General features: G+C 48.5%; 1 protein-coding gene across 1 annotated transcript in view; it reads right to left on the bottom strand.

Moving 5' to 3' along the window:
- Positions 1–5,632: 5,632 nt before the first annotated feature.
- DMBT1 (deleted in malignant brain tumors 1) overlaps positions 5,633–27,616 on the bottom strand; it is an 89,781-nt gene continuing 67,797 nt past the window's right edge. The window contains exons 15-24 of the mRNA XM_023224398.2: positions 24,952–25,105; positions 24,459–24,658; positions 23,662–23,982; positions 23,071–23,091; positions 22,070–22,099; positions 21,628–21,778; positions 19,000–19,208; positions 17,887–18,071; positions 8,569–8,966; positions 5,633–5,909 (exon numbers count right to left, since the gene is read on the bottom strand). Coding sequence (XP_023080166.2) covers positions 5,633–5,909; positions 8,569–8,966; positions 17,887–18,071; positions 19,000–19,208; positions 21,628–21,778; positions 22,070–22,099; positions 23,071–23,091; positions 23,662–23,982; positions 24,459–24,658; positions 24,952–25,105 — 1,946 coding nt within the window. The remainder of the gene's footprint in view (positions 5,910–8,568; positions 8,967–17,886; positions 18,072–18,999; positions 19,209–21,627; positions 21,779–22,069; positions 22,100–23,070; positions 23,092–23,661; positions 23,983–24,458; positions 24,659–24,951; positions 25,106–27,616) is intronic.

The raw sequence follows: 27,616 nt of genomic DNA on the forward strand, positions 1-27,616 counted from the left end.
GGAACTCAAGGGGCTGCTGGATGCCACCTTCAGCCTGTGGTAGGGACCAGGCAGAAAGGGGAGCTACCATCCACTCTGTTGTCAGAGAATAGATCAGATTCTGTCCTCTTAAAGTAAGGGAAAGGAGCCAGGATAGGCTTTCACAAGAGTCCTTTATTAGAGCTGAAAACTGTGGAACCCCTTCCTATAATGGACAACCACTGGCACTCACAGTAAACACAGTAACAAGTTCCTCAGGAATAAAATAACTCCAAGGTTACTCTGCAGCACCCTCTGGCACTGGCAGGTGGGCTAACAGGAGGGTGGTGAAAGATGCTGCTGTGGTTCGAAGCGGCTGGAGGGCAGCTTCTGTCCCTACAAGGTCACAGGAGACAGCTCAAAACAGGTGCCATGTGGCCCAGCCTTATGTTCTCCTGGCGCCTGGTTGTCAGTCACTCTGCTGGGGGTGGAGCCTCGGGCAGGATCACTGGGCTATAAGCAGGTCCTGGAGGTGCAGAGAACTTGGAGGAGCCACCACAGGTCAAGTGAGCAGTCCTGTGGGGCCAGCTGGGGTGTGGGTGTGGTGTAGACATCACAACCCTCCTGTAACCCCTCCTTTTGCACCTGGTACTACATCCCACACAGGAGCTGCAGACAGGAGTGTGTCTGATGCAGTTCTCTGTGCAAACTCAATGTGAGGCCAGGCCTCCTGGGCTCCTGGGCTCCTGGTGCCTTGAGGATGATGGAACAGGGAGGAGGGAACCTAGGACCAGGAGTCAGTGACCCCGACTCAGACCCCAGCTCTGCCACTCGCTGCCCGAATCCTGCGCAGTTCTGTGCTGACTCAGCTCTCCCAGCCTCAGTTTCCATCCCTGACAGGTGAGAATAATACCTGGTCACACAGAGGATTAGAGGATTACGTCCAAGGTGCCAGGCTGGCAGAAGATGCTTAATCAGTGTTTCCTCTACGGCATATTCTCATGGATGACAGAGGCTGGGGCAAATGTGAATCAGCAGAAATGAGGCACTTTAGGTCAGTGGCATTTTGATATGGTCTTTTGGGACTTGGAAAGTAGATCTTTCAAGAACACTCAGGGCAAGCCTGCTGAGACCCCGGCCCCATGGTTTCCCTCATCCTCACAGCAGAGACCCATAGTCTCCACTGCTCCTTCTTCAGCTCAGGGCACAACCTGGACTCTTTCAGAGGGATTTAAGGAGTCCTAAACCAGCAACTCTCAATATTGGAACAACCTGAGTCTGGTGGGTCACCAATGTCCAGGCCTACCCTCTGGTTAGATTCTGATCTAACTGGCCTGGGTGCAGCCTGGCAGCAGCAGATTCAAAAGCCCCTGGGCCATTCTCATGTGCAGTAGAGTTGAGTACCCTTGCCTCAAACCACAGTCTCAGTTGCTGGGAATCACAGCCACTTGGTGTGAGCCCAATCCTCCCTGAGTGTGGTGTGGAGGGAGGGGATGGGTCCCTGCTCCCAAGCAAGCCTGCTTCTCTGTGTCCCCTGTGACTGGACCCTCAGTCACACTCTGACAGCTTCAGTCCAGAGCCCCTGTCACCAGTGGCCCTGTCTTCTGCTCCACCTGTCACCTGGACGTTACTGTCTCTTGCTACCAAACTCATCTGTCCCTACTAGCCACTCACCTGGCTGGGCCCTGCTGATAAAGGGGCCCTTACCTCCTTCCTTGAGAGGCTGCCAAGTGGCTAAGACTGTGGTGGTTATCTGTGAAGCAGCACCGGCTATTGGGGCTCTTTTTAAGGAGAGAGGACATTTCAGGAGGTGGAAATGTTTCCGGTGGAAATAAATTTCCCCTTTATAATGGTGACCCTTGCATGACCCCTCTTTGTAGCCACAGGTTCAAGCACAGAGCCTGGCTTGGGGTTAGAACCCATGGGGACCACTCAGGGCAAGCCTGCTGAGCCCCCAGCCCCAGGGTCCCCCTCATCCTCACAGCAGGGACCAGCAGCCTCCACTGCTCCTTCTCAAGCACAGGGTACAACCTGGACATTCATGAATGAGTGAATGAATGAATGGGGAGTTGGGATTCCGTGTTGGGTTCCCAGCCTCTGAACTTTTTTGAATTCTCAGATGTCTGACTTGCCACTTCATTACTGTGTTTGATGTGTATCTCAAACCCACACACCACTCCAGGTTCCTGCTTCTTCTGCAACTGCTCAGATCCAGTCCTGGGCTGGTGCCTGCATTCCACTGTATTGACACTGCTTTTCAGGGCAGACTCATGGTCACAGGGTGACCCTCAAGGCTTTCCTTAACTGCCCGAGCCTGGGAGGGTAAGGGTGAGTGGGGGGGTGGGGGGGTGATGGCAAGGAGAATGGAAACCAACAACAGACAGTCCCTGGGGCCCCCTAGCTCCTCAGGACTTACCCTGCATCCCACGGAGGCTCACGGCCTCTCACCACAGCTGTCGGTGGTGGGCAGCTCTTGGGCAGCCCTAGTCAGAGCTGGCAGCTGTGGCCAAGTCTCTGTTGGAATTCTCTGTGCCCTCATCCTGGGGTTTCCCCTGTAGCCGTTGCCCTGCTGCGATCTCATGCAGCTCAGCTCACACATCCAGAGTTAGGTTGTCTGAGCTGTCCCCTCTTGGGACAGGGGTCCTGAGATTGGCTTCATGGGGCAGACACTGGCACTGCCAGGGCAGTAAACAAAAGCTCCCATTCCTGCCAAGCCTAACCTAGGAGTTCTGAGCCTGATTTCTCTCTGATTTTCTAGGCAAATTCACTGCTTCCTTGGAACCCAGCTCACCCCTTTGTTTTTTCTGAGCTCCTTGGGTCGCCTGTCGATCTCCTTCTCTCTGGAGACCTCATGCAAACAGGACTCTCTTCCTAAGGGCCCTAAGGATTTTGCTTCTTTCCCTGAACCGCCCCAGTCCACTGTTCTGGAGATGATGTGTCAAAAACCGACAGGCAGGTCCCTAGAGAAATGGAGGCACTCATCTTTAATTTTCAATCACAGCCACTGAAACTTATGATGCAGTTAGCATTCTTGTCTTTCTCCAGGCTGAATCCTGCATATCCTGCTTTGGGAAGAACAAAATCACTCCAAGGACACTGGGAAGACACACGAGCTGCCCCTTCTCATTCTGTATGACAACCACCCCACCTGTCTGCTTAATTTGAAGGGATCTAGTTCTTAGGGGAAATAAAGTAAACAGTATCCAAACTGACACTTACTCTGAAAAAGGTTCTTTGTTCAGCTGGCTCTACCCTAAGGAAAGGCTGAGATTTATGCTACAGGCCTAAGAAGCGAGCTTATGAAAGGTCAGAAAAGAGGCCAGGTGCAGTGGCTCATGCCTGTAATCCTGGCACTTTGGGAGGCCTAGGCAGGCAGATCACTCGAAGTCAGGAGTTTGAGACCAGCCTGGCCAACATGATGAAACCCCGTCTCTACTAAAAATACAAAACTTAGCTGGGTGTGGTCTATCGTGTCTGTAATCCCAGCTACTAGGGAAGTTGGGGCAGAACAATTGCTTGAACCCAGGAGACGGAGGTTGCAGCGAGTTGAGATTGTGCCACTGCACTCAAGCCTGGGCAACAGAGCGAGTCTGTCTCAAAAAAAAAAAAAAAAAGTGAGACTTTAGACGTTAGCACCTGTTAACTTTGACATTTTGCCCCAGAACTGAGCCTTTGGAACTGGGGAAAACCTGGGCCCCAGCTTTCTTCACCCCACCTCCACCCACGCCACCATACACCTGTGCCAAGGCAAATGGAGTTCAGGTGCTGCCGGGCCCCAAGCTCTGCACCCTTGTTTCTTCCATCCTCTCTCGGGTGCCTGGGCTGGCAGAGCCAATATCTAAACACCTTCTCTGCGCTTCACATCTTGGAGCTCAGAGGCCGGCCACTGGTGCTGTGTGTCTTCCTCCCCAGGGTGAAGGCCACCACTGCCAGGACCACAGCCAGGAAGACCCCAGCAGAGATGGCAGTGCTGTGATAGCTCCCCTGGGAGCTGGCTGTCTCCAGCTGGTGTCAGCCACCAACACGTCTGGGAAGGATAGGAGACCCCAATAATAGAGTGGGGACCAGGACACAGCCCGGCAGAGGAGGAGAGAAAGACAAGTAAAGGCTGTGGGCTGGTAAAGACAATCAGAACTGTTTGGTGGGAAGGGATAAAAAACTCGGAGAAGGAAGTGCTGAATGGGAAACTGAGGCCAGACCCCAATGGGCAGCTGACTATCGGACTAAAGAGATTTCACGTTTGTCAGCCAAGGAGAGTCAGGGAAGCTTTCCTTAGCAGGAACTGGGAACTGGACTTTGGCAGAACAAATCTGGCCTGAGGCTCCAGATGGATGGGAGGGGAGAGAATTGGGCATTTTAGACCAGCTGGGAAATGATTACAAGAGTCCCAGGTAAGAGGCCTCCAGGACGAGAGCTAGTACAGCAGCTTCAGGGAACAGGAGGAAGAGGAGGGAAGTGAGCCTGTGCCCGCAGGTGCCTTCGCCCTACCCTGATGTCCTTTGCTCCTCACTCCAACCCCATTGCATGCACCATTCATGAGACTTATTCTGAATTGTATCTTTCCCTGCAAGACTTTATCTGCCTCCTGGTGCATAACATTCCTTCATTAAACATGCATCGAATGAATGAACAAGTGAGGAAAGAGTTTGGAATCAGCTGGACATAAAGACGGCCTGAATAGGAATAAAGAAGAGAGAGAGCTGTCAAAGATGCCCCATGGACAGCGCCCTGAACAAGGAGAGGGTTTGTGACAACTACTGCTGCCCTACCCATCCCCAATACCACGGCCACCACATCCATTGACCTGGCCCCAGACTGGGCCAGAAATCCTGGGCATCACTCTGCGAACATTCATTCCCTCATCCATGTCCACAACACGGCAACACAACAGCACAGCAACACAGCAGCACAGCAACACAGCAACAGAATAACACAGCAGCACAGCAGCTCAGGCAACACAGCAGCACAGCAGCACAGCAACAGAGCAACACAGCAGCACAGCAACAGAGCAACACAGCAGCACAGCAGCACAGCAGCACAGCAGCACAGCAGCACAGCAACATAGCAGCACAGCAACACAGCAGCGGGTACACTCCCTGTTCCAGAGGAGAAAAGTGACATGGTTTGTGCCGAGCAGAGCCTGCCAGCGGTCAGGACAAATCGATGCAGCTGGCATCCCCATGGCCCTGTCTAGACCCTGATGTCAACACGTCTGCTGTTATAGTTACTATTGTGAGGAATACTGTCGTCATTAGTGTTGTTAACATGGGTGACAACAGGAGTAACAGAAACTACCATTTACCAAGCACTCAATGACTTGCACCAGGAATAGGCTGAGGCAGTTTCACCAAAATTCTTTTATGTAACCCTCTCAACAGTGCTAAGAAGTAAGTATTGACATTTTCATTTCGCAGATGAGAAGCATGGATTCTGGGACGTCAGGTCTATGGGCCATCCAGGTCAGAACTCTCTTGACCTCGCCCTGCAATGGGTCCTCTAAGGACCGTGAGCCTTGGGGAAGGCAGAAACCAGGTCTGATTCAATTCTGTATGACCAGGCGCAGCACGGTGTAGAGCTCAATTTGAGTTGGAGTATGACACCAAGAGAAACATCCCAAGTCCCCGAGAGTCAGGGGTCTGTGCCCTGGTGGGCAGTGGGGTCTGAGAGCGACCACCTACTGAGGCTCCTCTTCTAGGCGTGGGGGGCTCTGCAGCTGGATGGGACCCAGGACAACGTCCACCTTTTGCTGGTAGGAGCCCACATCCCTCTTGGACCTCATCACACAGCCTCGGTTGCAGCGGGAAGAGGGGTCATATGCCCTGCACACCACCATTTTACAATGCAGGTACACGGAGGGGAAGCGGTTCAGGAAGTGGAAGGCCCTGAACCGGAAGCGGGCAATGCGAGGAGACGGCTGGGAGTAGGCTCCGTAGGTGTCATCCCTCACGCATCTGGAAGAAAACAGTAGCCCTTTAGCTCTCACCAAGGCCCAATTCTTCCTTCATGACTCAGTTATGCCAGGTGAGGAACTCCACAGCCTGTCCTCACTGCCCTTGCCTCCTGCACACCTGACTTTCCTTCTGTCAGAACGTGTGGATCAGACACTCACTGTGGGGCCTGCAGACAAATCCTGGCAGCTCTGGTACCTCACCGCCATCTTTAGGTAGCAAAGCCTGCGGGGGTTTTCCTGATAGACAAGCAGGCCCCATACTGCATAGTGGGTTGGGGCCTAATTCCACAATGACCACATGCTCCATGTACCCAGGTAAGCCTGGTGAGTCAGGGAAGTAGCTGGAGTTTGGCGCCCAGGAGCGGGACCCTGAGACACAGCAGAAAAGGAAATGACCTTCCCTTCTCTCTCCTGGTGTCAGGGCCAGGCAAGGTCTCATTGGGCTGCACTCTGAGTACAGTGCCCTGGCCCTCCTTCTCCCAGGGCCTCTCTCTCCTGACCCTCATCAGCCTGCCCTGAGCCCTATGCAACTGTACTTTCCACACTGGCCTGCGAACCCTCCAGTAGCCCCTACCCTGATATCAACCCCTTCCTCATTCCCTTGGGCACCTCCTGTCAGCCACTGTCAGAAGGAAAATAACCTAAGGATATGCTTACAGGAATTTTCCTAAGATATGGAAGCAGCAGCTCACACTAACCCAGTTATTACAGATTGGTGGGATTTTGAAGGGTGCAGCAAACAGAAGAGCCAGGAAAGTTGGGCCACGGGCCTAGGATGGGCATTTCTCATGGGTGGTGGGTGTGGTCTCCAGGGCAGTCTGGCTCAGCCTGGGAACCCAGCCAGGATCTGCTCCCCTCCTTCTGTCTTCTAGAGCCTCCTTCCTTCCTCCATAGGCAACCCAGATTCTCTCAAATACCAAGATTTTTTTTTTTCCACAGTAGCTCCCTTAGTGGCAAAGGAGGAATCAAAAATAGCTGGAGGCTTGTTCAGAGGTGGGACACTGGGGAAAAGGTCAGGGTCACTCAGAAGCCCCCGGGCAGTCATTGTATTTGCCATCAAACCCTGCCATTCAGGGCTTCAGGCAGACCAGAATGCCACAGCGAAGCCACAGCCAAGAGTCCACCTCAGAATCACTCAAGATTTTTTAAATGTAACCCAGGCCCCACCAGGCCAAATACAGAGAATGTATGGGTGGGGCCTGGGCAGGGTGTGTTTGGAGCCCCGGTCATTCTAATGTACATCCAGGTGCATGATCTTGTTGATGGCCAGGGATAGCCTATAAGTCCCTGCGCTCCAGGTGTAGCTAGGGTGCATCTACCCCTGCACACACATCCCCATCTTCCCAGCAAATTGCATTGTCATATATAAATGGCAGGATTTGACCAGAAAGAATCCTTTGGCAGGGAAGAACTAAGTCACCCACTCGTTTTCATTAATGTCAATCAATTCACACAAATTTAAATGTCACCTTATGACTCTTTGTACAAAGGGAATCTGGTTAAGCTTTCTCCCCTCCTCTCAGCCACCAAGGGGGCTGCTGTGAATTGAACAAACTGCATAGACTGTGAACAAGCTGAGCCTCAACACCTGCTTACTGAACTGACATATGTTCACACTGTGCCTGGAAAGAGGTGCTATGCTTAGCATATCAAGGGGGTGTTGAATTGAATCCACCCACCTCTAATTCCTAGCAGAACCCTTTACCCTATTAGTATAAATTCTCTTGGAAGGCAATGGCTACTGAAGTGTCCAGGTCTATATTGTAAGCCAAGAAGCGTGGTACACACCCATCAACAGAGACTTCAGAGGGGGCTGGAGTTGCACATCATGGTGTTGTCATGAGTGTAGAAGAGTTAAACCCCACCTCATCCACGTGCAGTCATCCCAGGAAGTTGGGCTGTGGTAGAGCAGCCCAGTCTGGACACCCTCTGGCCCCAGCCTGACATTCCTGGCCTGACCTCTGCACTTCCTGAGCTTGACTAGAACCATGGACTCCCAGAGCTTCTATTCCCAGACTGAAGGAGGGCAGCAGGGCTCCTGCCATCTTCAGTGCACATTCCTGGTGCACCACCTGCCGCACACTGTCTGTGCTCAGTGCCCCGTCCACTCTCTCTCATCTCATCCTCCCAACAGCCTTACAATGTATGTGTCATTATCCCTACCTGACAGGCGAGCAGCTGGGCCATAGAGGTGCTTTCACTGGCCCAGAATCATGCAACTGGCACGTGGCAGAGCTGACATTTCAACTTGGTCTGCTGCAAATCAATGCTTTTCCCACTATATGTAAGTCTTTTTAACCATATGGCTGGAGTTCAGTCACCTGGATTCTAATCCCAGTTTACAGCTAACCTGCTGAGTGAACACTGCTGAGCTGTTCTATTCTCCAGACACCCACCTCCCCAGATGTTAACTGGAGATGATACATGGTCATCCTACCTGATGAGAAATCAGGGATTTGGTACAGAACACAGAGTGAAATCACCTCAAAGGTAAAAGCTACAGGATGTTACTACATGTAAAAGGGATCTAGTTAAGCTTGAAGTACTGGGAACTGCAGTTCCAGTACTTCATCAAAATTTGCATTCTTCAAGCTTTAGGGCTACTCATGTTTGAGTTAGCAAGTAAAGATTTAAGGCCATCGCATAAAGACACTCCTTACCCACTCCGGATTAGATCATAATTCAAAGACGTGAAGTCATTGGAGTATGGTGATGCCACGCAGGTGTCCACAAACAAGGTCAGTGCAGCATCAGAATGGAGGATCTCAGCCTGAACGTACAAGTCCTGGTTCAGCTTCACATAGTAAGGGTGGCTGGTCACAGGATACAAGAAAGAGGAGGAAGTATAAAAGGAAACGTTCACGTCAAAATTGCCATACTGGACTTCCTCGACCTGGATGGTGTCATTAGCAATGTACATGGTGTCAACCCAGGTGTTCTGAAGCATCCTGCAGCTGACGTGAATACGGAAGTTCTTCCTCCTTGTGATGATGCCATGTGATGGTGCCACGTGAGCTGCTGTGAGGAAGTTGGAATAGTCGATGGTGTCATTGTCTGCCTAGGAGAGGCAGGAAAGAGAGCAGAGTCAGGCACATGTCACCTGCTAAGGGAATCCCACAGCTGATTTGGGTGTGAATGAGAGGGACATGATTCAGCAAGACTTCCACCCCTCCCAGAACCACTCAGAGATGGCCATGGCACGTGCCTGTCCTTTAGCTATGAGGCAGCAGAGGACGCCAGAGCCCACACTCTGGTTACAGGTCTGGGGAAGACCCACAGGAAGCGGTTCTACGTTGCCCACCTGCTCTTAGCTACATTTTCTGACTCTAAACTGTCTTAAAAATTTTTTTTTTGCTTTATATTTCAGTACCAACAGTTGTCACAATAAATCATATGACTTAAACCATATGACCACAATAAAACGTATTGTCAGGCCTCTGAGCCTAAGCCAGCACATAAACATCCAGATGGCCTGAGGTAACTGAAGAATCACAAAAGAAGTGAAAATGGCCAATTCCTGCCTTAACTGATGACATTACCTTGTGAAATTCCTTCTCCTGGTTCAGAAGCTTCCCACTGAGCACCTTGTGACCCCTACCCCTGCCCACCAGAGAACAACCCACTTTGACTGTAATTTTCCACTACCTACCCAAATCCTGTAAAACGGCCCCACCCCTATCTCCCTTCACTGACGCTCTTTTTGGACTCAGCCCGCCTGCACCCAGGTGATTAAAAAGTTTTATTGCTCACACAAATCCTGTTTGGTGGTCTTTTCACATGGATACGTGTGACATTTGGTGCTGTGATTCAGATTGGGGGACCTCCCTTGGGAGATCAAAAATCCCCTGTCCTCCTGCTCTTTGTTCCATGAGAAAGATCCACCTATGACCTCTGGTCCTCAGACCAACCAGCCCAATGAACATCTCACCAATTTTAAATTGGGTAAGTGGCCACTTTTTACTCTCTTCCCCAACCTCTCTCACTGTCCCTCAACCTCTTTCTCCTTTCAGTCTTGGCGCCTTCCTTCAATCTCTGCCTTCTCTTAATTTCAGTTCCTTTTCTGGTAGAGACAGAGAAGACACGTTTTATCTGTGAACCCAAAACTCCGGCGTCAGTCACAGACTCAGGAAGACAGTCTCCCCTTGGTGTTTAATCACTGTGGGGATGCCTGCTTGATGATTCCACGTTTCAGAAGTGTCTGATCACTGTAGGGATGCCTGCCTTGATCCTTCACCCTTAGTGGCAAGCACCACTTTTCTGGGGGGCACGCACCCCCGACCCCTTCTCTTGTGTCTATCCTTTCTTTTCTCTGGCCTTGCCTCCTTCACTATGGGCAACCTTCCACCCTCCATTCCTCCTTCTCCTCCCTTAGCCTGTGTTCTCAAGAACTTAAAACCTCTTCAACTCACACCTGACCTAAAACCTAAATGCCTTATTTTCTTCTGCAATGCCATTTAACCCCACTACAAACTCGACAGTGGTTCCAAATAGCCTGAAAATGGCAGTTGTGATTTTTCCATCCTACATGATCTAGATAATTCTTGTCGTAAAATGGGCAAATGGTCTGAGGTGCCTGACGTCCAGGCATTCTTTTACACATCATCCGTCACTCCCTAGTCTCTGTTCCCAGTGCGACTCGTCCCAAATCCTCCTTCTTTCCCTCCCGCCTGTCCCCTCAGTCCCAACCCCAAGGTTCGTTGAGTCTTTTCAATCTTCCTTTTCTACCTACCCATCTGACCTCTCCCCTCCTACCCAGACTTCTACTCCTCAGGTCGCTCCCCACCTGACTGAATCAGGATCCAATTCTTCCTCAGCCTCCACTCCCCCACCCTATAATCCTTCTATCACCTCCCCTTCTCACACCTGATCCAGCTTACAGTTTTGTTCCGCGACTAGCCCTCCCCCACCCGCCCAACAATTTCCTCTTAAAGAGGAAGCTAAACACATAGTCAAGGTTAATGCTCCTTTTTCTTTATCTGACCTCTCCCAAATCAGTTAGCGTTTAGGCTCTTTTTCATCGAATATAAAAACCCAGCCCAGTTCATGGCTTGTTTGGCAGCAACCCTGAGATGCTTTACAGCCCTAGACCCTGAAGGATCAGCAGGCTGTCTTATTCTCAATATGCATTTTATTACCCAATCTGATCCCAACATTAAATAAAGCTCCAAAAATTAGATTCTGGCCCTCAAACCTCACAACAGGACTTAATTAACCTCACCTTCAAGGTGTACAAGAATAGAGGCAACTAAGTAGCAACACATTTCTGAGTTGCAATTCCTTGCCTCCACTGTGAGAGAAACCCCAGCCACATCTCCAGCACACAAGAACTTCAAAATGCCTAAGCCGCAGTGGTCAAACTTTCCTACAGGACCTCCTCCATCAGAATCTTGCTTCAAGTGCCAGAAATCTGGCTACTGGGCCAAGGAATGCCCACAGCCTGGGATTCCTCCCAAGCTATGTCCCATCTGTGCAGGACCCCACTGAAAATCGGACTCTCCAGCTCACCCGGCTGCCACTTCCAGAGTCCCTGGAACTCTGGCCCAAGGCTGACTGACTGACTCTTTCCCAGATCTTCTCGGCTTAGCGGCTGAAGACTGATGCTGCCCCATCGCCTTGGAAGCCTCCTGGACCATCATGGACGCTTTAGGTAACTCTTACGGTGGAGGGTAAATCCATCCCCTTCTTAATCAATATGGAGGCTACCCACTTCACATTACCTTCTTTTCAAGGGCCTGTTTCCCTTGTTTCCATAACTGTTGTGGGTATTGATGGCCAAGCTTCTAAACCTCTTAAAACTCCCCATCTCTGATGTCAACTTGGACAACATTCTTTTATGCACTCCTTTTTAGTTATCCTCACCTGCCCAACTCCCTTATCAAGTGGAGACATTTTAACTAAATTATCTGCTTCCCTCACTATTCCTAGGCTATAGCCATGCCCGATTGCTGCCCTCTTCCCCAGTTCAAAACCTTCTTCGCATCCTCCCCTTGCATCTCCCCACCTTAATCCACAGGTATGGGACACCTCTACTCCCTCCTTGGTGACTGATCCTGCATCCTTACCATCCCGTTAAAAACCTAATCACACTTACCCAGCTCAACGCCAATATCCCATCCCACAGCATGCTTTAAAAGGATTAAAGCCCATTATCACTCGCCTATTACAGCATGGTCTTTTAAAGCCTATAAACTCTCCTTACATTTCCCCCTTTTATCTGTCCAAAAACCACACAAGTCTTACAGGTTAGTTCAGGATCTGCGCCTTACCAGCCAAATTGTTTTGCCTGTCCGCCCCGTGGTGCCCAACCCGTGCACTCTTTTGTCCTCAATACCTTCCTTCACAACTCACTATTCCATTCTTGATCTTAAAGATTTTTTTTCACTATTCCCCTGCACCCCTCGTCCCAGCCTCTCTTTGCTTTTACCAGAACTGACCCTGACACCCATCAGTCCCAGCAGCTTACCTGGGCTGTACTGCCGCAAGGCTTTAGGGACAGCCCTTATTACTTCAGTAAAGCCCTTTCTCATGATTTACTTTCTTTCCATCCATCTGCTTCTCACCTTATTAAATATTTTGACAACCTTCTACTTTATAGCCCCTCCTACAAATCTTCCCAACAGGACACCCTTCTGCTCCTCCAACATCTATTCTCAAAAGAATATCGCGTATCCCCCTTCAAAGCCCAAATTTCTTCCTTTTTCATTACCTATCTTGGTATAATTCTTCATAAAAACACGTGTGCTCTCCCTGCTAATCATGTCTGGCTAATCTCCAAAACCCCAACCCCTTCTACAAAACAACAACTCCTTTCCTTCCTGGGCATGGTTGGATACTTCTGCCTTTAAATACCTAGTTTTACCATCCTGGCTAAACCATTACATAAACTCACAAAAAAATGCTAGTTGACCCCATAAATCCTAAATCCTTTCTTCACTCCCCTTTCCATCCTTAAAAAACAGCCATAAAAGCTGCTCCCACATGAACTCTCCCTAACTCATCCCAACCCTTTTCATTACACACAGCCAAAGTACAGGGCTATGCAGTCAGAATTCTTATACAAGAGCTGGGACTGCGCCCTGTAGCCTTTCTTTCCAAACAACTTGACCTTACTGTTTTAGCCTAGCCCTCATGTCTGCGTGTGGCAGTTGCCACTGCCCTAATACTTTTAGAGACCCTCAAAATCACAAACTATGCTCAACTCACTCTCTACAGTTCTCATGACCTCCAAAATCTATTTTCTTCCTCACACCTGACACATATACTTTCTGCTCGCTGGCGCCTTCAACTATATTCACTCATACCCCTTGAGTCTCCCACAATTACCATTGTTCCTGGCCTGGACTTCAATCCAGCCTCCTAAATTATTCCTGATACCACACCTGACCCCCATGACTGTATCTCTCTAATCCACCTGGCATTCACAATTTCCCCATGTTTCCTTCTTTCCTGTTCCTCGCCCTGATCACACTTTGTTTATCGATGGCAGTTCCACCAGGTCTAATCACCACTCACCAGCAAAGGCAGGCTATGCTATAGTATCTTCCACATCTATCCTTGAGGCTACTGCTCTGCCTCCATACACTACCTCTCAGCAAGCCGAACTCATTGCCTTAACTCAGGCCCTCACTCTTGCAAAAGGACTATACATCAATATTTATACTGACTCTAAATATGCCTTCCATATCCTGCACCACCATGCTGTTATATGGGCAGAAAGAGATTTCCTCACTACGCAAGGGTCCTCCATCATTGATGCCTCTTTAATAAAAACTCTTCTCAAGGCTGCTTTACTTTGAAAGGAAGCTGGAGTCATTCACTGCAAGGGCCATCAAAAGGAGTCAGATCCCATCGCTCAGGGCAACGCTTATGCTGATAAGGGAGCTAAAGCAGCAGCTAGCATTCCAACTTCTGTCCCTTACGGCCAGTTTTTCTCCTTCTCATCACTCACTCTCACCTACTCCCCCACTGAAACTGCCACCTATCAATCTCTTCCCACACAAGGTAAATAGTTCTTGGACCAAGGAAAATATCTCCTTCCAGCCTCACAGGCCCATTCTATTCTGTCATCATTTCATAACCTCTTCCATGTAAGTTATAAGCTGCTAGCCTGCCTCTTAGAACTTCTCATTTCCTTTCCATCGTAAAAATCTATCCTCAAAAAATCACTTCTCAGTGTTCCATCTGCTATCCTACTACTCCTCAGGAATTTCTCAGGCCCCTTCCCTTCCCTACACATCAGGCTTGGGGATTTACCCCTGCCCAGAATTGGCAAATTGACTTTACTCACATGCCCGGAGTTAGGAAACTAAAATACTTCTTGGTCTGGGTAGACACTTTCACTGGATGGGTAGAGGCCTTTCCCACAGGGTCTGAGAAGGCCACCGCAGTCATTTCTTCCCTTCTGTCAGACATAATTCCTTGGTTTGGCCTTCCCACCTCTACACAGTCTGATAACGGACCGGCCTTTACTAGTCAAATCACCCAAGCAGTTTCTCAGGCTCTTGGTATACAGTGGAACCTTGATACCGCTTACCATCCTCAATCTTCAGGCAGGGTAAAATGGACTAATAGTCTTTTAAAGACACACCTCACCAAGTTCAGCCTCCAACTTAAAACAGACTGGACAGTACTTTTACCTCTTGCCCTTCTCAGAATTAGAGCCTGTCCCCGGGATGCTACAGGGTACAGCCCATTTGGACTCCTGTATGGACGCTCCTTTTTATTAGGCCTCAGTCTCATTCCAGACACTAGCCCAACTTGAACTGCACCCCAAAAACTTGTCATCCCTACTGTCTTCTGTCTAGTCATACTCCTATTCACCATTCTCAACTACTCATAAATACCTTGCCCTTGTTTACACTGCTGGTTTACACTTTTCCTTCAAACCATCATAACTGATATGTCCTGGTTTTATCTCAAACCACCACCCTTAAGTCTCTCTTAAAGTGGATAGATAATCTTTGCTGACATGAAGTATGCTCCAATACTTTCACCCTGATGAAGTCCTATTCTTTACTTTTATACTCAAAATCTTACTCTCGTTCCTGTTCTTAAGCCACCCTCTACCTCTCCCTAGCTATCTCCACCACACTATCAATCTCACTCACTCTCTCCTAGCCGTTTCTAATCTTTCTTTAACAAACAGTTGCTGGCTTTGCATTTCTCTTTCTTCCAAAATCACTGAAGCTCCGACTTACTCACTACTGAAAAAAAGGGGACTCTGTATATTTTTTAATGAAAAGTGTTGTTTTTACCTAAATCAATCTGGCCTGGTGTACAACAACATAAAAAAACTCAACAATAGAGCCCAAAAACTCACCAACCAAGCAAATAATTATGCTGAACCCCCTTGGGCACTCTCTTAATTGTATGTCCTGGGTCCTCCCAATTCTTGGTCCTTTAATACTTGTTTTTCTCCCTCTCTTATTCAGATCTTGTGTCTTTCGTTTTATTTCTCAATTCATACAAAACTGCATCCAGGCAATCACCAATCATTCTATATGACAAATGCTCCTTCTAACAACCCCACAATATCGCCCCTTACCACAAAATCTTCCTTCAGCTTAATCCTTCCCACTCTAGGTTCCCACACTGCCCCAATCCTGCTCGAAGCAGCCCTGAGAAACATCGCCCATTATCTCTCCATACCACCCCCCAAAAAATTTTCGCTGCCCCAACACTTCAATGCTATTTTACGTTATTTTTCTTATTAATATAAGAAGACAGGAATGTCAGGCCTCTGAGCCCGAGCCTGCACGTATACATCCAGATGGCCTGAAGTAACTGAAACATCACAAAAAAGTGAAGATGGCCAGTTCCTGCCTTAACTGACAACATTACCTTGTGAAATTCCTTCTCCTGCCTCAGAAGCTACCCCACTGAGCACCTTGTGACCCTCACCCCTGCCCGCTGGAGAACAACCCCCTTTGACTGTAATTTTCCACTACCTACCCAAATCCCATAAAGTGGCCCCACCCCATCTCCCTTCGCTGACTCTCTTTTCGGACTCAGCCCGCCTGCCCCCAGGTGATTAAAATGCTTTATTGCTCACACAAAGCCTGTTTGGTGGTCTTTTCACACAGATGCGCGTGACAGTATGACCTTTCTTAGTCTTTCAAAGATACTCTCAGGTGCTTTCCATTGAACCCTGTACATTAACATGATCATTTGCATGGACGTCACATTTGCCTATGGTGCCTACGATGGAGGTAAATTCTGAATCTACTCCAAACAATGAACGTGGAGTGCAGATTTATTTCTTGGTCAGAAGAAGCAGTTCTAATTTTAGATTAAGATTCATTATCGCAGGCCAGCCTGGTGGAGCTGTGGGAAGCTCCAGCCATGGATGGCACAACCCTACCTCTGTGTCCTAGACTCGCAGCTCATGGCCATATGGTCCTGGGCAAGTGGCTTACCTTCTGCAAGCCTCCGTTGCCTCATAATTAAGTGGGAATAAAGTTGTCCTGAGAATTTGAAAAGTTATATAGTACACTTAGTTCAGTGTCTGATATCTGTATGAGCTATTAATAACACTATATCAACTCTCAGGCTCAGGACCAGGGGCACTGGGGGTTGCAAAGATGAACAAAACATTGGCCCTGCCCCTGAGGCACTCAGTGTGATAGGCAATATGGTTATTTAAAGAAACAGAGGCCAGGAGCAGTGGTTCATGCCCATAATCCCAGCATTTGGGAGGCCAAGGCAGGAGGATCACTTGAGCTCAGGAGTTCGAGACCAACCTGAGCACATAGCAAGATCCCACCTCTACGAAAAAATTTGTTTTCATTAGCTGGGTGTGGTGGTGCATGCCTGTAGTCCCAGCTACTCTGAAGGCTGAGGCTGGAAGATCGCTTAAGCCCAGGAGTTCAGGTCTGCTGTGAGCTATGATGCACCCATGCCTGGGCATCCAGCCTGGGCAACAGAATGAGAACCTGTCATTTAAAAACTAAAATAAAAATAAATAAATAATTGGAGTAATAAGAATGTGGAAAGTGCTGTGCATAATCAGCCAAGTTAGAAGAAACAGGGCTGACAGAATTGTCTGGCTGCTCCAAATGGGTGTGAATGGGTGTGAATGGGTGTGAACAGGTGTGAACAGGGGTGAAGGGCTCTCAGCAGGGCTGCTTAGGTGGCAGTCTCCAGGCTACACACTTGGCACAGGAACAACGGTCACCTTCAGTGAACTGACTTCCACTGACCAAACTCACAACAAGCCAGAACCCAACACAATTAAGACCGAGCCTTCACTGGGGGAGTATGACAAGGACTAATCACAGCATCTGCCACTTGTAGGGTGACTAACTGTCCTCGTTTGCCTGGGAGTGAGGGGTTTCCTGGAACGTGGGACTTTCTATGCTAAAATCTGTAAAGTCCCAGGCAAATCACAGAAATCTGTGGTAGGGGCTGTTGAAAACTTAATATAACCATAGTTGCAGTCACCTTCAAGCCTATAGAGAAGGGACACACCATTTTGGCTTCACTTTCACCCAAAATTGGATGCAGGGGGCCATCTTAGATGGTGATAGCTCAACAAATGGCAGCTGCAGAGGCCAACTGACTGTGGAGCTAATGAGGCTGAAGCTTTCGGGCCCCTTTTCCCTGTCTGGTGCAATGTGCGGGCCTCATCCAAGGCCTAGCAATGCGTTTGCACAGCCATACGTTGTCACAAAGTTTATAAAAGTTCATAGATATTGCACTCTTTGACTTAATGAGGCTCCTGCCCCTCTCAACACCTGCCCCTCACCCCCGACCCTAACTGTATAAGCTTCAGGCCCTGCAAAATCTGGAGCTGCTCCAGGAGCTGCTGTTGTTATTGCTGATGGAAAAAAACCGAAAGTTTTTTATCTTCATTTATTCCAATTATGTCCTGATTATGCCAAAATCATAATTTCTGCATCCCCAGAATTCAAGAAGCACAGCACATACCACTATAAGAAAGCTCGTGCACTGGGAAACGGAATGGGAAGCCCCAGGCTTACCTGCTTGATGGTGCCGCAGCCTGAGTAGGGAATTGTGAATATCACCAGGCTCGGCGTTATCTGGGGCCGACACTCGTAGTACCCGTTCCAGGTGGAAATGACAAGGTCACTGGCAGAAAAGCCCAAGGATTGGAGGTAGCTCCTGCTCACGCTGGCTTGCATGTGATTTGGCAGACAGAGCAGGTCTGATAGACAAGGACAGATAAGGCACTCAGTCATTGCCCCGGACTCCACAAGTCCTACGGAGTCAGATGCCCTTTCCACTTAAAAAGTGCACAGACCAGAGTGGCTGACAGGGAGGGTGGGCACTTAGGGTGTGGGCACAGACGTCACTGCAATCCCCCAAGGACCCTAGGGTGAAGTCAGCCCCATTCTTATGAAAGCCCAGGGACAGCATGTGGACTCGGGATTTCTCTGATGGAGAATTGGAGGCAGCATTTTTAAATAAGTGGAATGTTTGGCCAAGTTACCATTTACCTGTAAAGGAAAGTAACTGCATGGTCAAATTGTGGGAATGTCATGAAACAAGGTCTTTTAGCCATGAAGCAAGTCAATCTTTAATCCTGACTGCATAAGAGACCCTGGATGTCACCTTGCCTGGCCCTTGGCCAATCTATACATCAGTCCATACAGTAACTCAAATCATAGCCATACAGGCTCTGCTGGAAGTGGCTGAGTGACCTTATCTCAGCCACTTCCAGCCACCCAGCTCAGTCTATCTTCAGATAGAAGCCAAATGTGTTAGGTCTCAGGCCACGGACACAGTGTCCCACACTCTGAGAAGGTCACAAGGTTTCAAGCCAAGAGGTCACCTCTGCCTCTGGCACTGACTCATCACTCTCCGCTAAGAGCATCACCTGGGACCCTCTACTTAGTCTCTGCTGACCACAGAAAGACCAATCAGCACCTGTCAGCCAGTTCTAGTCCTGACTTCATTTCTGGGCAGCCAGAGTCCTGAGGCCCACTACTCCTGGCCCCTTTCAGCTGAAAATCAAGCCCTGGTGACCTGAAAGGGTTCCTTCATTTCTTATTTCACAACCACGGGACAGTTGAGCCACAGATGCTCTCAGGATGTCCCCAGTCCCAACAGATCATTCCCACAAGGGGACTTACTGGTGCTGTCATTGGAGGGACTGGAGTAGTACTCAGCCCGGAACCCTCTCCTCGTGACGCTGTGGTCACTGACGAAGCGAATGGACATGAAGTTGGAGGAGGAAGTGAAGGAGCCTCTGGCCCCATCACAAACTCGAGCAATGAGAGGGGAACTGTGGTAGGGGCCATCGAAAACTTCAACGTAATCATAGTTGCAGCCACCTTCAAGCCTGCAGAGAAAGGAAACACCATTTGGCTTCATTTCCTCCCAGAATTTGACACAGGGGTCAGATCTCAGGGTGGGGTTGCACCTCTGTGCCAGAAACTCTGACAAAGTTCATCAATGAAAGTCATAGGCTGGGCACGGTAGCTCACGCTTATCATCCCAGCACTTTGGGAGGCCGAGGCGGGTGGATCATCTGAGGTCATAAGTTCGAGACCAGCCTGGCCAATGTGGTGAAACCCTGTCTCTACTAAAAATACAAAAATTAGCTGGGCGTGGTGGCACAAGCCTGTAGTGTGAGGGAGGCTACTCAGGAGGCTGAGGTAGGAGAATCACTTGAACCCGGGAGGCAGAGGTTGCCGTGAGCCGAGATCGTGCCACTGCACTCCAGTTTGGGCGACAGAGCAAGGCCCTGTCTCAAAAACTAAAAAGAAAAATAAAAATTGAAAAAAAAGAAAGTCATAGGTCTCCTTAAATCAAGAGAGTCTCATCTTCCCTCAACCTCCATGCCTGGGTCTTAGACCTGCACTTTGCAGTCACAAATATGAAATCTACAGCCCCTCACATGTCAGCCCTTTACATCAGGAAAGGAAGGGCTCGCATCCTGATCTAGACCATTTTTCTTCTATCGAAAAGTCCCTGGTGCCCCCACAGAATAAAATCAATATGCATGAGTTCATAGTGAGAGAAATAAATAACTGAATAAATATTGGGCAAGTCAAATAATCTCTCTAAAGCTTTTCCTGTTTACAAAGGCAAAATAATCTGATCCACACATGCTGAAGAGGGCTATGTTGAAGCTCAAATAAAACAACATACAGAAAAGGGCTTTGTAAAATGTCACAAATGGTGATGGTCATTGCTGTTAAGATGCTGGTTAAAGAACCAGTCATGGTCAACCTTTTCCCATAGGACTGCATAAGTTTTAAGTGCAATCTTTGTATTGTAATGACAAAGAGAATAAAATGATGTATCTTTTGCAAAATCCCAAATGAACTACTAAAGCAGAGACTCCAAAACCCACTGCAAACAGAAATCAACAGGGAAAACTATTTTGTTCAATAGTGGCTGTTAGAGAAGAAATTAGTGTAGCCCCTCATTCAGGACACTAGAAAATACTGGTGCCTCTTCGCGGTCAGCTGGGCCACCCACCTCCTTGGATAAATCATATATTAATGTACTTTTGATGTTAGCCATGGTGGCTCACACCTGTAATCCCAGCACTTTGGGAGGCCGAGGTGGGAGGGTCACCTGAGGTCAGACTTGAAGACCAGCCTGGCCAACATGGTGAAACCCCATCTCTAATAAAAATACAAAAATTAGCCAGGCATTGTGGTGTGCGCCTGTAATCCCAGCTACTTGAGAGGCTGAAGCAGGAGAATCGCTTGAACCCAGGAGGCGGAGGTTAGAGTGAGCCAAGACCGTGCCTCTATGCTCCAGCCTGGGTGACAGAGCGAGACTCCATGTCAAAAAAAAAAGAAAAGAAAAGAAAAGAGCTTTTAGTAATGTCCCCTCTGCTTAAAACGATGATTTCTACTTGTGATTGGATGCAGAGCAGATACCCTACCCTCTGCAGCAGCAATTCCTCCATCTCTGCCCGATCCCTGGGGAACTCACATGAAGAAAGGAGAGGGTGGAGAAAAAGGGTTCCACAAAACCAATACAATTGTTCTTTTTGTTTTGTTTTCCTGAGACAGGGTCTCGCTTTGTTCCACAAGCTGGAGTGCACTGGCGCTATCATAGTTCACCACAACTTTGAACTTCCAGGGCTCTGGCAATTCTCCTGCCTCAGCCTCCTGAGTAGCTGGGACTACAGGTGCAGGCCACCATGCCCAGCTAATTTTTGTATTTTTTTTTTTTCATAGAGATGGGGGTCTCCCTATGTTGCTCAGGTTGGTCTTGAACTCCTGGGCTCAGGTGATCCTCTTGCCTCAGCCTCCCAAACTGTTGGGATTACAAGCCTGAGGCACCATACCTGGCCAGTGTGGTTGCTAATAGGATTATTTGTGCTATTATTGCCCCTAAGTCTATCATTACTACTTAACAACCATCTTTTCCATTGGACAACATTTTGTAAATATTTTCACATCTCTCTCCCTCTCTCTCCTCTCTCTTTCTCGTGACCTTCCCAGTAACCAATGAGGTGAGGAGACCGGGTGTTTTATTCCCCTCTTTTGACTGAGGCTCAGGACAGTTGAGTGACTTCCTGTGGTCACACAGCAAATTGGTGGCAGACCTAGGACTTGAAACCAGAGCTTTCGTCCAGTCCAAGGCTCTTGTGCCCCCTCCCCAACTCTCCACGGGATGCCTCTGGGCTAGGTCAAAAATGTCTTCTAGCAAACATCTCTCCTGATGTTCTAAGTACCATTTATTCCCTCTTGAAAGGTCTGTGAGGCCCCAAGGCATTCTTCTTGGCGCACACTTACTGGACATCTCTGAAGATCACCGTCACACGGTGGTTGTTTTGCACCACAATGTCCCACACACACTTGGCATTGTTCGGATAGTTCCTGGGATAGAATGGGCTGGAAAAGTCCCCTGATGGTTGGGACAGGAAGCCTCCACAGGAATAATTTGCTGTCAGGACAAAAAATGGGAATGTCGGGGACCCTCAGAGCACACTGCACAGTCACCTGGGGACTACTTTAAATTTAAATTACTTTAAAAATTTAAAAAATAATTCCCAAGACAGAAACCAAATAAAAGCAAGAGGTGGCCTAGATCTGGACCATCCACTGAGGGCTGGCGGGGCAGGGAGACCACTTTTGGGGAAGCCATCTCCTCCCCAGCCCCATTGTCACTGAGGAAATGGGAAGGGGGATTTCCAGGCCACTCTGCCACAGACTCATCAGGGAGCTCAGAACTTACTGTTTGGATGGGTGACACTGAGAAAAGGAGCTGTTGACAAAAAGAAAAGATCGGGATCAGTTTTACGGCATCCCTGGCACAGCTGTCAACTGCTCGAGAGCTGTGCAGATGCTGTGCCAAGCCTGAGTCCACAGGGAGGAGCCGGACACAGGCCTTGCCCTTGGGGAGCTCACTTGCCCTTCGGGAGGTCTGGAGGAGAGCGAATCCCAGCAGAGTGGGAAGAGGCTGAGATTGACCAAAGCCTGGGGAAGGAGAGGAGCCTGAAAGTCTGGCCCCTGCCCCAGATGGAGTGGGGAAAGGAGGGCAGTAATTAGAGGGCAGGCAAAGAGGTAGAAACGGGATGTCCCAGGCAGAGGAACAGAAGGTGCAACTGCACCCAGGTGGAAGAGATTTGGGAACCTCCATGTGGATGGAGCAGCAGCAGAGGGTGAGAGGGCACCAAGCATAGGGACCCCTGGCAGTCATACTGTGCTGAGGAGGGGGTCACCACCAGAAGACCCTGAGGAATCACTTGAAGGGGCTGCACAGTGGAGAATGGATGAGAGGGGCAGGCCTGAAGCTGCTGCTGTGGGAGGCCAGAAGATGACAAGGCCAGCAGTGGTGGGAGGTGGTATTGGAAAGGAAAGACCTGAAGTGCCAGGGCCATGCTGGGAACACTCAGAGCAGCTCAGGAGCAGGCAGGGAGGAGCTTAGCGATGCAGTAGGCCCCATTTGGCCAACACTGGTCAGGGTCTGGTGTCTGCGAGGACAGGCAAATCTGACAGGTGGCAGGCCTCACCTTGGGACTGACTGGAGATCCTACTCTTAGGTGGGCCAAGCCACTGAAGCACAGAGAGGGGCACACCGTCCTGGTGGCTGGCAGGGGAGGGGACAGGGACTGTAGAGGAGGGCACCACAGATGAACTCCTTGGAGAGTGAGCAACATGCCCTGCACAGTCTAGGCAGCAGCAATGGAGAGATCTGGAGACCAGGGAAGTGGAATGGAAATCGGGGGGACTTACCAGGTGTCGATAGTGGGTTTCCTGAAAAGGAATAGAAGAAAAGCATAGGTCACAGACGTGTGGCTTCGAGGAGGGGCCAGAATGAGGCAGAGATACACGTACATAGCTCATAACCTGACCCCCTCGCCGAGGACCCCCAGGTCCACCGAGCAATTGCTGTTGAGAAGCCTTCGCAGCTTCCCCAGATGCTCCCTAAGTCCCGTCATACTTGTGGTCATCAGGATTACAGCTGAGGTCATAACACCCATCACTCTCTCCTTGACCATGACTGTTCTAAAATCATCCCAACTGTCACTGCTAGCAAGTACTATCATAGCCACCCCGACTCAACAGTCAAGGAAACTGAAGCATAAAGAAGTTGAATCATTGCTGGAGGTCCTTTAGTCAGATGAGTGTTCGGCATAATGGCCCTGGGTCCAGAAACTGGCCAAAGATAAAGCAGCCCCCTGCATGCTCTTCTGGAGTGCACAGGCCACGAGCACACATGATCAGCTCCTGCCTGGGCCACAGACACCATCAGCCACTGGCCTTAAGCTCTCCCTTTATAGCAGGTTACAGGTGAAATGGGCCTTCCATGGCATTGGGCCATACCTGAGCAGATGACACCAGCATCTTCATTGTGATGACAGTTGTGGGAGAACCAGCCTCGGTTCCGGCACTGCCAGAGAGTGGATTCCGTCCCTGAGCACTCTACATCGTCCAGGGTGATGGGGCCAGAGCCAGCGCCAAAATAGGCGTTTCCAAGGGCTGAAACTGCACGTCCACACCCCAGCTGTCTGCAGACCACCTCAGCTTCGTGAATGGTCCAGGAGTCATCACAAACTGTTCCCCAGGTGCCACCATGGTAAATTTCAACACGCCCGGCACATAGACCGTAGGATGAGTTTAAATTGACCAACCTCAAGGTGGCATCTGAAAGACACATTAACTGGGAAATCATGGCCATTTCCCACAACAAATGTCCCACAACAAACCTCAAAGGCCAAGCATCCCACAGGCCTTTCCCCACCTCCAAAGTCATCAAATAGAAATGTGGAAAAGCCGGAATGGAGGTACTGGACCACTCCATGTAGAGCTGAAAGGGGCTCCAGACATCACCAAGCTCAGATCTCCTCACCTCCAGACAGAGAGGGGTGGCTCTGCAAGGAGAGTCACCAGGTCCCCCGGAAAGTTAGTGGCAGACCCAAGGCCAGGTGTGACCCCCCAGTCTGCACCCTTTGCTGCCTTCCCAAGGGCCCGCCCCTCCTTGAGGCTCACACAGTCAGTGCCAAGAGAAGGAGAATGGGCAATGCATTGATGAGGCCCTTCCTTTGATTTCCTTGGGGAACCCAAAGAGGCAGCTGGGTAAATCCACCAAGCCTCGTAGGCATGGTCTAGTGTGCACTTACCGCTTGGGAAGGAGTTATACCAAGCCAAAAAGCCGGTGTTTTGGAAACTGATGTCACTTCGAAAGTGAATAGTCATTCGGTTGTAAGAAGATGTAAATATTTGCCTGGTATCATTACAGATTTTCCCCAGCAGGTGACTATTTAATGATCCATCAAAGATTTCAACATAATCAAAACTGCAGTTATACTGCACCTCCAACCTGTATGGAGAAAATGTATTCAAGTCAACATTGAAATTCCTATTGGCCCTCCATTTTTTAAATAGTTTGGACTTTACGAGTGATGCCATTGAATACAGGTTTTTCTTCTAGCTCTTCCTCAATTAAGTCAAAGGACTTCAGTATTCCTTGATTCTTTATGATAAGAACCAAAGCCACCAAAAGCTTGTCCACAGCACACAAGAGTGAAAAACATCCCAGCCCAGGACACAGTTAAACCACTGGGTGTGCTGCAGAGGGACTCACCCCTCACCAGATGACCAGGCATTACTTACTGCAGATTACTGAAGCCCAGGTTTATGCGATAACCAGAATTCACTTCTATTTCCCAAACACACTTAGCATTGTTGGGGTAGTATGCAGGGTAGGATGGGCTGGAGAATGTCCCACTGGCACTGAATAAGAAGCCACCACAATTTGAAGAGGGTCCTAGAGAGGAGAGAGGGGACATCTCCATTGTACCAGGTCTTCAGGTATTTTGTGATAAGCAATCGTGTGTGTAAGTATCATCCAGTTTCATCTTCTGCACTTTATAACATGACTTAACTTTCCCTGTAAACAAGTCCCCTCTCTTGGGCCTGGTTCGAGGTGGCCCAACATTAGGAGCTTTGATTCGAGTCTGCTTTCCCTGTTGGGCCTGGACAGCAATCCTCTGGGAGGAGGTGACCTAAGCTTCAGAGGGAGCATGTGTCACCTCTAGCAAAAATGCCAAGAAAGCAACAAAGTGACTACTATCATTGTTCAATCAGCTACAGACAGGGACGTGGGATAGTCCCGGCTGAGCACAGCACTGACCCGTGGAGAGCACTCCATCATACAGGGTGTTCCCTAGCGTCTTCCATGAGCAGAGGACTCTGTCAATTCACAAGTAGCACAACGTCGGGTTAGGAGCAGGGTTTCTGCAACAAGAAGCCTGGGTTTGCATCTTGGCTCTGCCTCCATCAGCTCCATGATCCGGAGCCAGTTACTTAACCTCTCTGCCTCAGTTTCCTCATCAGAAAAATGAGAGTGATCATGGCATCTGCCTCATCAGACTCTTATGGGTATTAAATAAGATATGTATATATGAACATTTACACATAAACATGAGATATGTTTCTATGTCTATATAAACTCTTAGAGAGTGCCAGGCACATAAGCACCCAGCAATATTAGCTATTGCTATTTATCAGAAAGGGATAAATACTAAACAGTCAAACATTTTGTTGGTGGTTTATAGTAATAAAAACTTATTTAAAACGTGCACACTCAGTGATATAAATTAAAACGTTTTCTTTTTTTTTTCTTTTTCATAACTCTTTGTTTACTTCTTCTAAGGGGACAAGTCCCTGGTTTTTAGCATACTCAGAGCTCTGAAATCACCACAGTTTTAGATTATTTTTGTCACCCTAAAAAGAAACCTTGTACCCATCAGCAATCACTCCCCATTTCTTCTCAACACCCTCCAGTCCTGGCAACCACTGATCTACTTTTCTGTCTCTACAGATTTGCCTCTTCTGGACATTTCATATAAAACAAATTGTACAATATGGTAGTCTTTTTTTACTTACTTCTCAATGTGTTTTCAAAGTTCATCATGTTGTAGCATAAATCAGTATTAAATTCTTTTTTTTTTTTTTTTTGAGATAGAGTTGCCCAGGCAACTGCATTGTAGCCCAGGCTGAGTGCAATGGCATGATGTCAGCTCATTGCAACCTCCGCTTCCCAGATTCAAGCGATTCTCCTGCCCCAGCCTCCCAAGTAGCTGGGATCACAGCCGCCCACCATCACGCCCAGGTAATTTTTGTATTTTTAGTAGAGACAGGGTTTCACCACGTTGGCCAGGCTGGTCTCGAAGTCCTGACCTCAGCCAATCCACCCATCTCAGCCTTCCAAAGTGCTGGGATTACAGGCGTGAGCCACCGCGTCCGGCCACTATTAAATTCATTTTTATTGCCAAATAATACTCCACTGCATGGACGTATCATATTTGTTTCTTGATTCACCATGAGGAACATTTGCACTGCATTCACATTTGGCTACTACGAATGAAGCTGTCCTGAACATTCACATACAAGTTTCTGTGTGGACATATGTTTTCATGTCTCCTGGGTATATGCCTAGGAGTTTAAGTGGTGGGTCATATGGTGACTCCAGGTCTAACCTTTTGGGGAGCCACTAAACTGCTTCTCAAAGTGGCTGTACCATTTCACATTCCCTCAAGCCATGCATAAGGTTTCCAATTTCTCCACATCCTCATCAACACTTGCTATGATCTGGCTTTTTGACTACGACCCACCTACTGGGTGTTTCATTTGCATGTCCTTGACGGCTAATGACATTGAGCATCTTTCTAATGCCTTCTCTGCCATCTGTGAATCTTCTGTAGAGAAATATCTTTTAGGTCTGTTGCTCATTGTTCAGTTGGGTTATTTGACTTTTTATCATTGACTACAAGAGTCACTTATATATCCTAGGTACAAGTCCCTTATGAGTTAGAAATGTGTTCTCCCATTTGATGGGAATACAGTGTTTCTTGAAGATCATGTGGCCTGCCCACCCATTCTGTTTCTACACTGGGAAATAATTAAGGATAAAGTCAAACTTTCAGAGGCAAGGATACGAATTACATATTTCTAAACATTAAATAGAAATGGTTATAAAATATGCTATTATATGTAGTCACTTAACATTATAAAATATAATTGGAAACAATGTTTTTGTCCCACAATTAGTAACTATTTAACTAAATGATGGTATATCTATCCAGTGGAAAATTTTTGTGTAGTCATTAAACCTTCTTCTATACAAATAATTTCAATGCTATAAAAATGTTAAGGTCGTGAAAAAAGTATTATATACACTTAAATGAAAATGATGTGTTATACAATGGGATATAAAGCATGCCATACTCTGTGTGTGTGTGTGTGTGTGTGTGTGTGTGTGTGTGTGTGTGTGTGT

Source organism: Piliocolobus tephrosceles, chromosome 9 (genome assembly GCF_002776525.5).
Source record: "Piliocolobus tephrosceles isolate RC106 chromosome 9, ASM277652v3, whole genome shotgun sequence".
NCBI lineage: Eukaryota > Metazoa > Chordata > Mammalia > Primates > Cercopithecidae > Piliocolobus > Piliocolobus tephrosceles.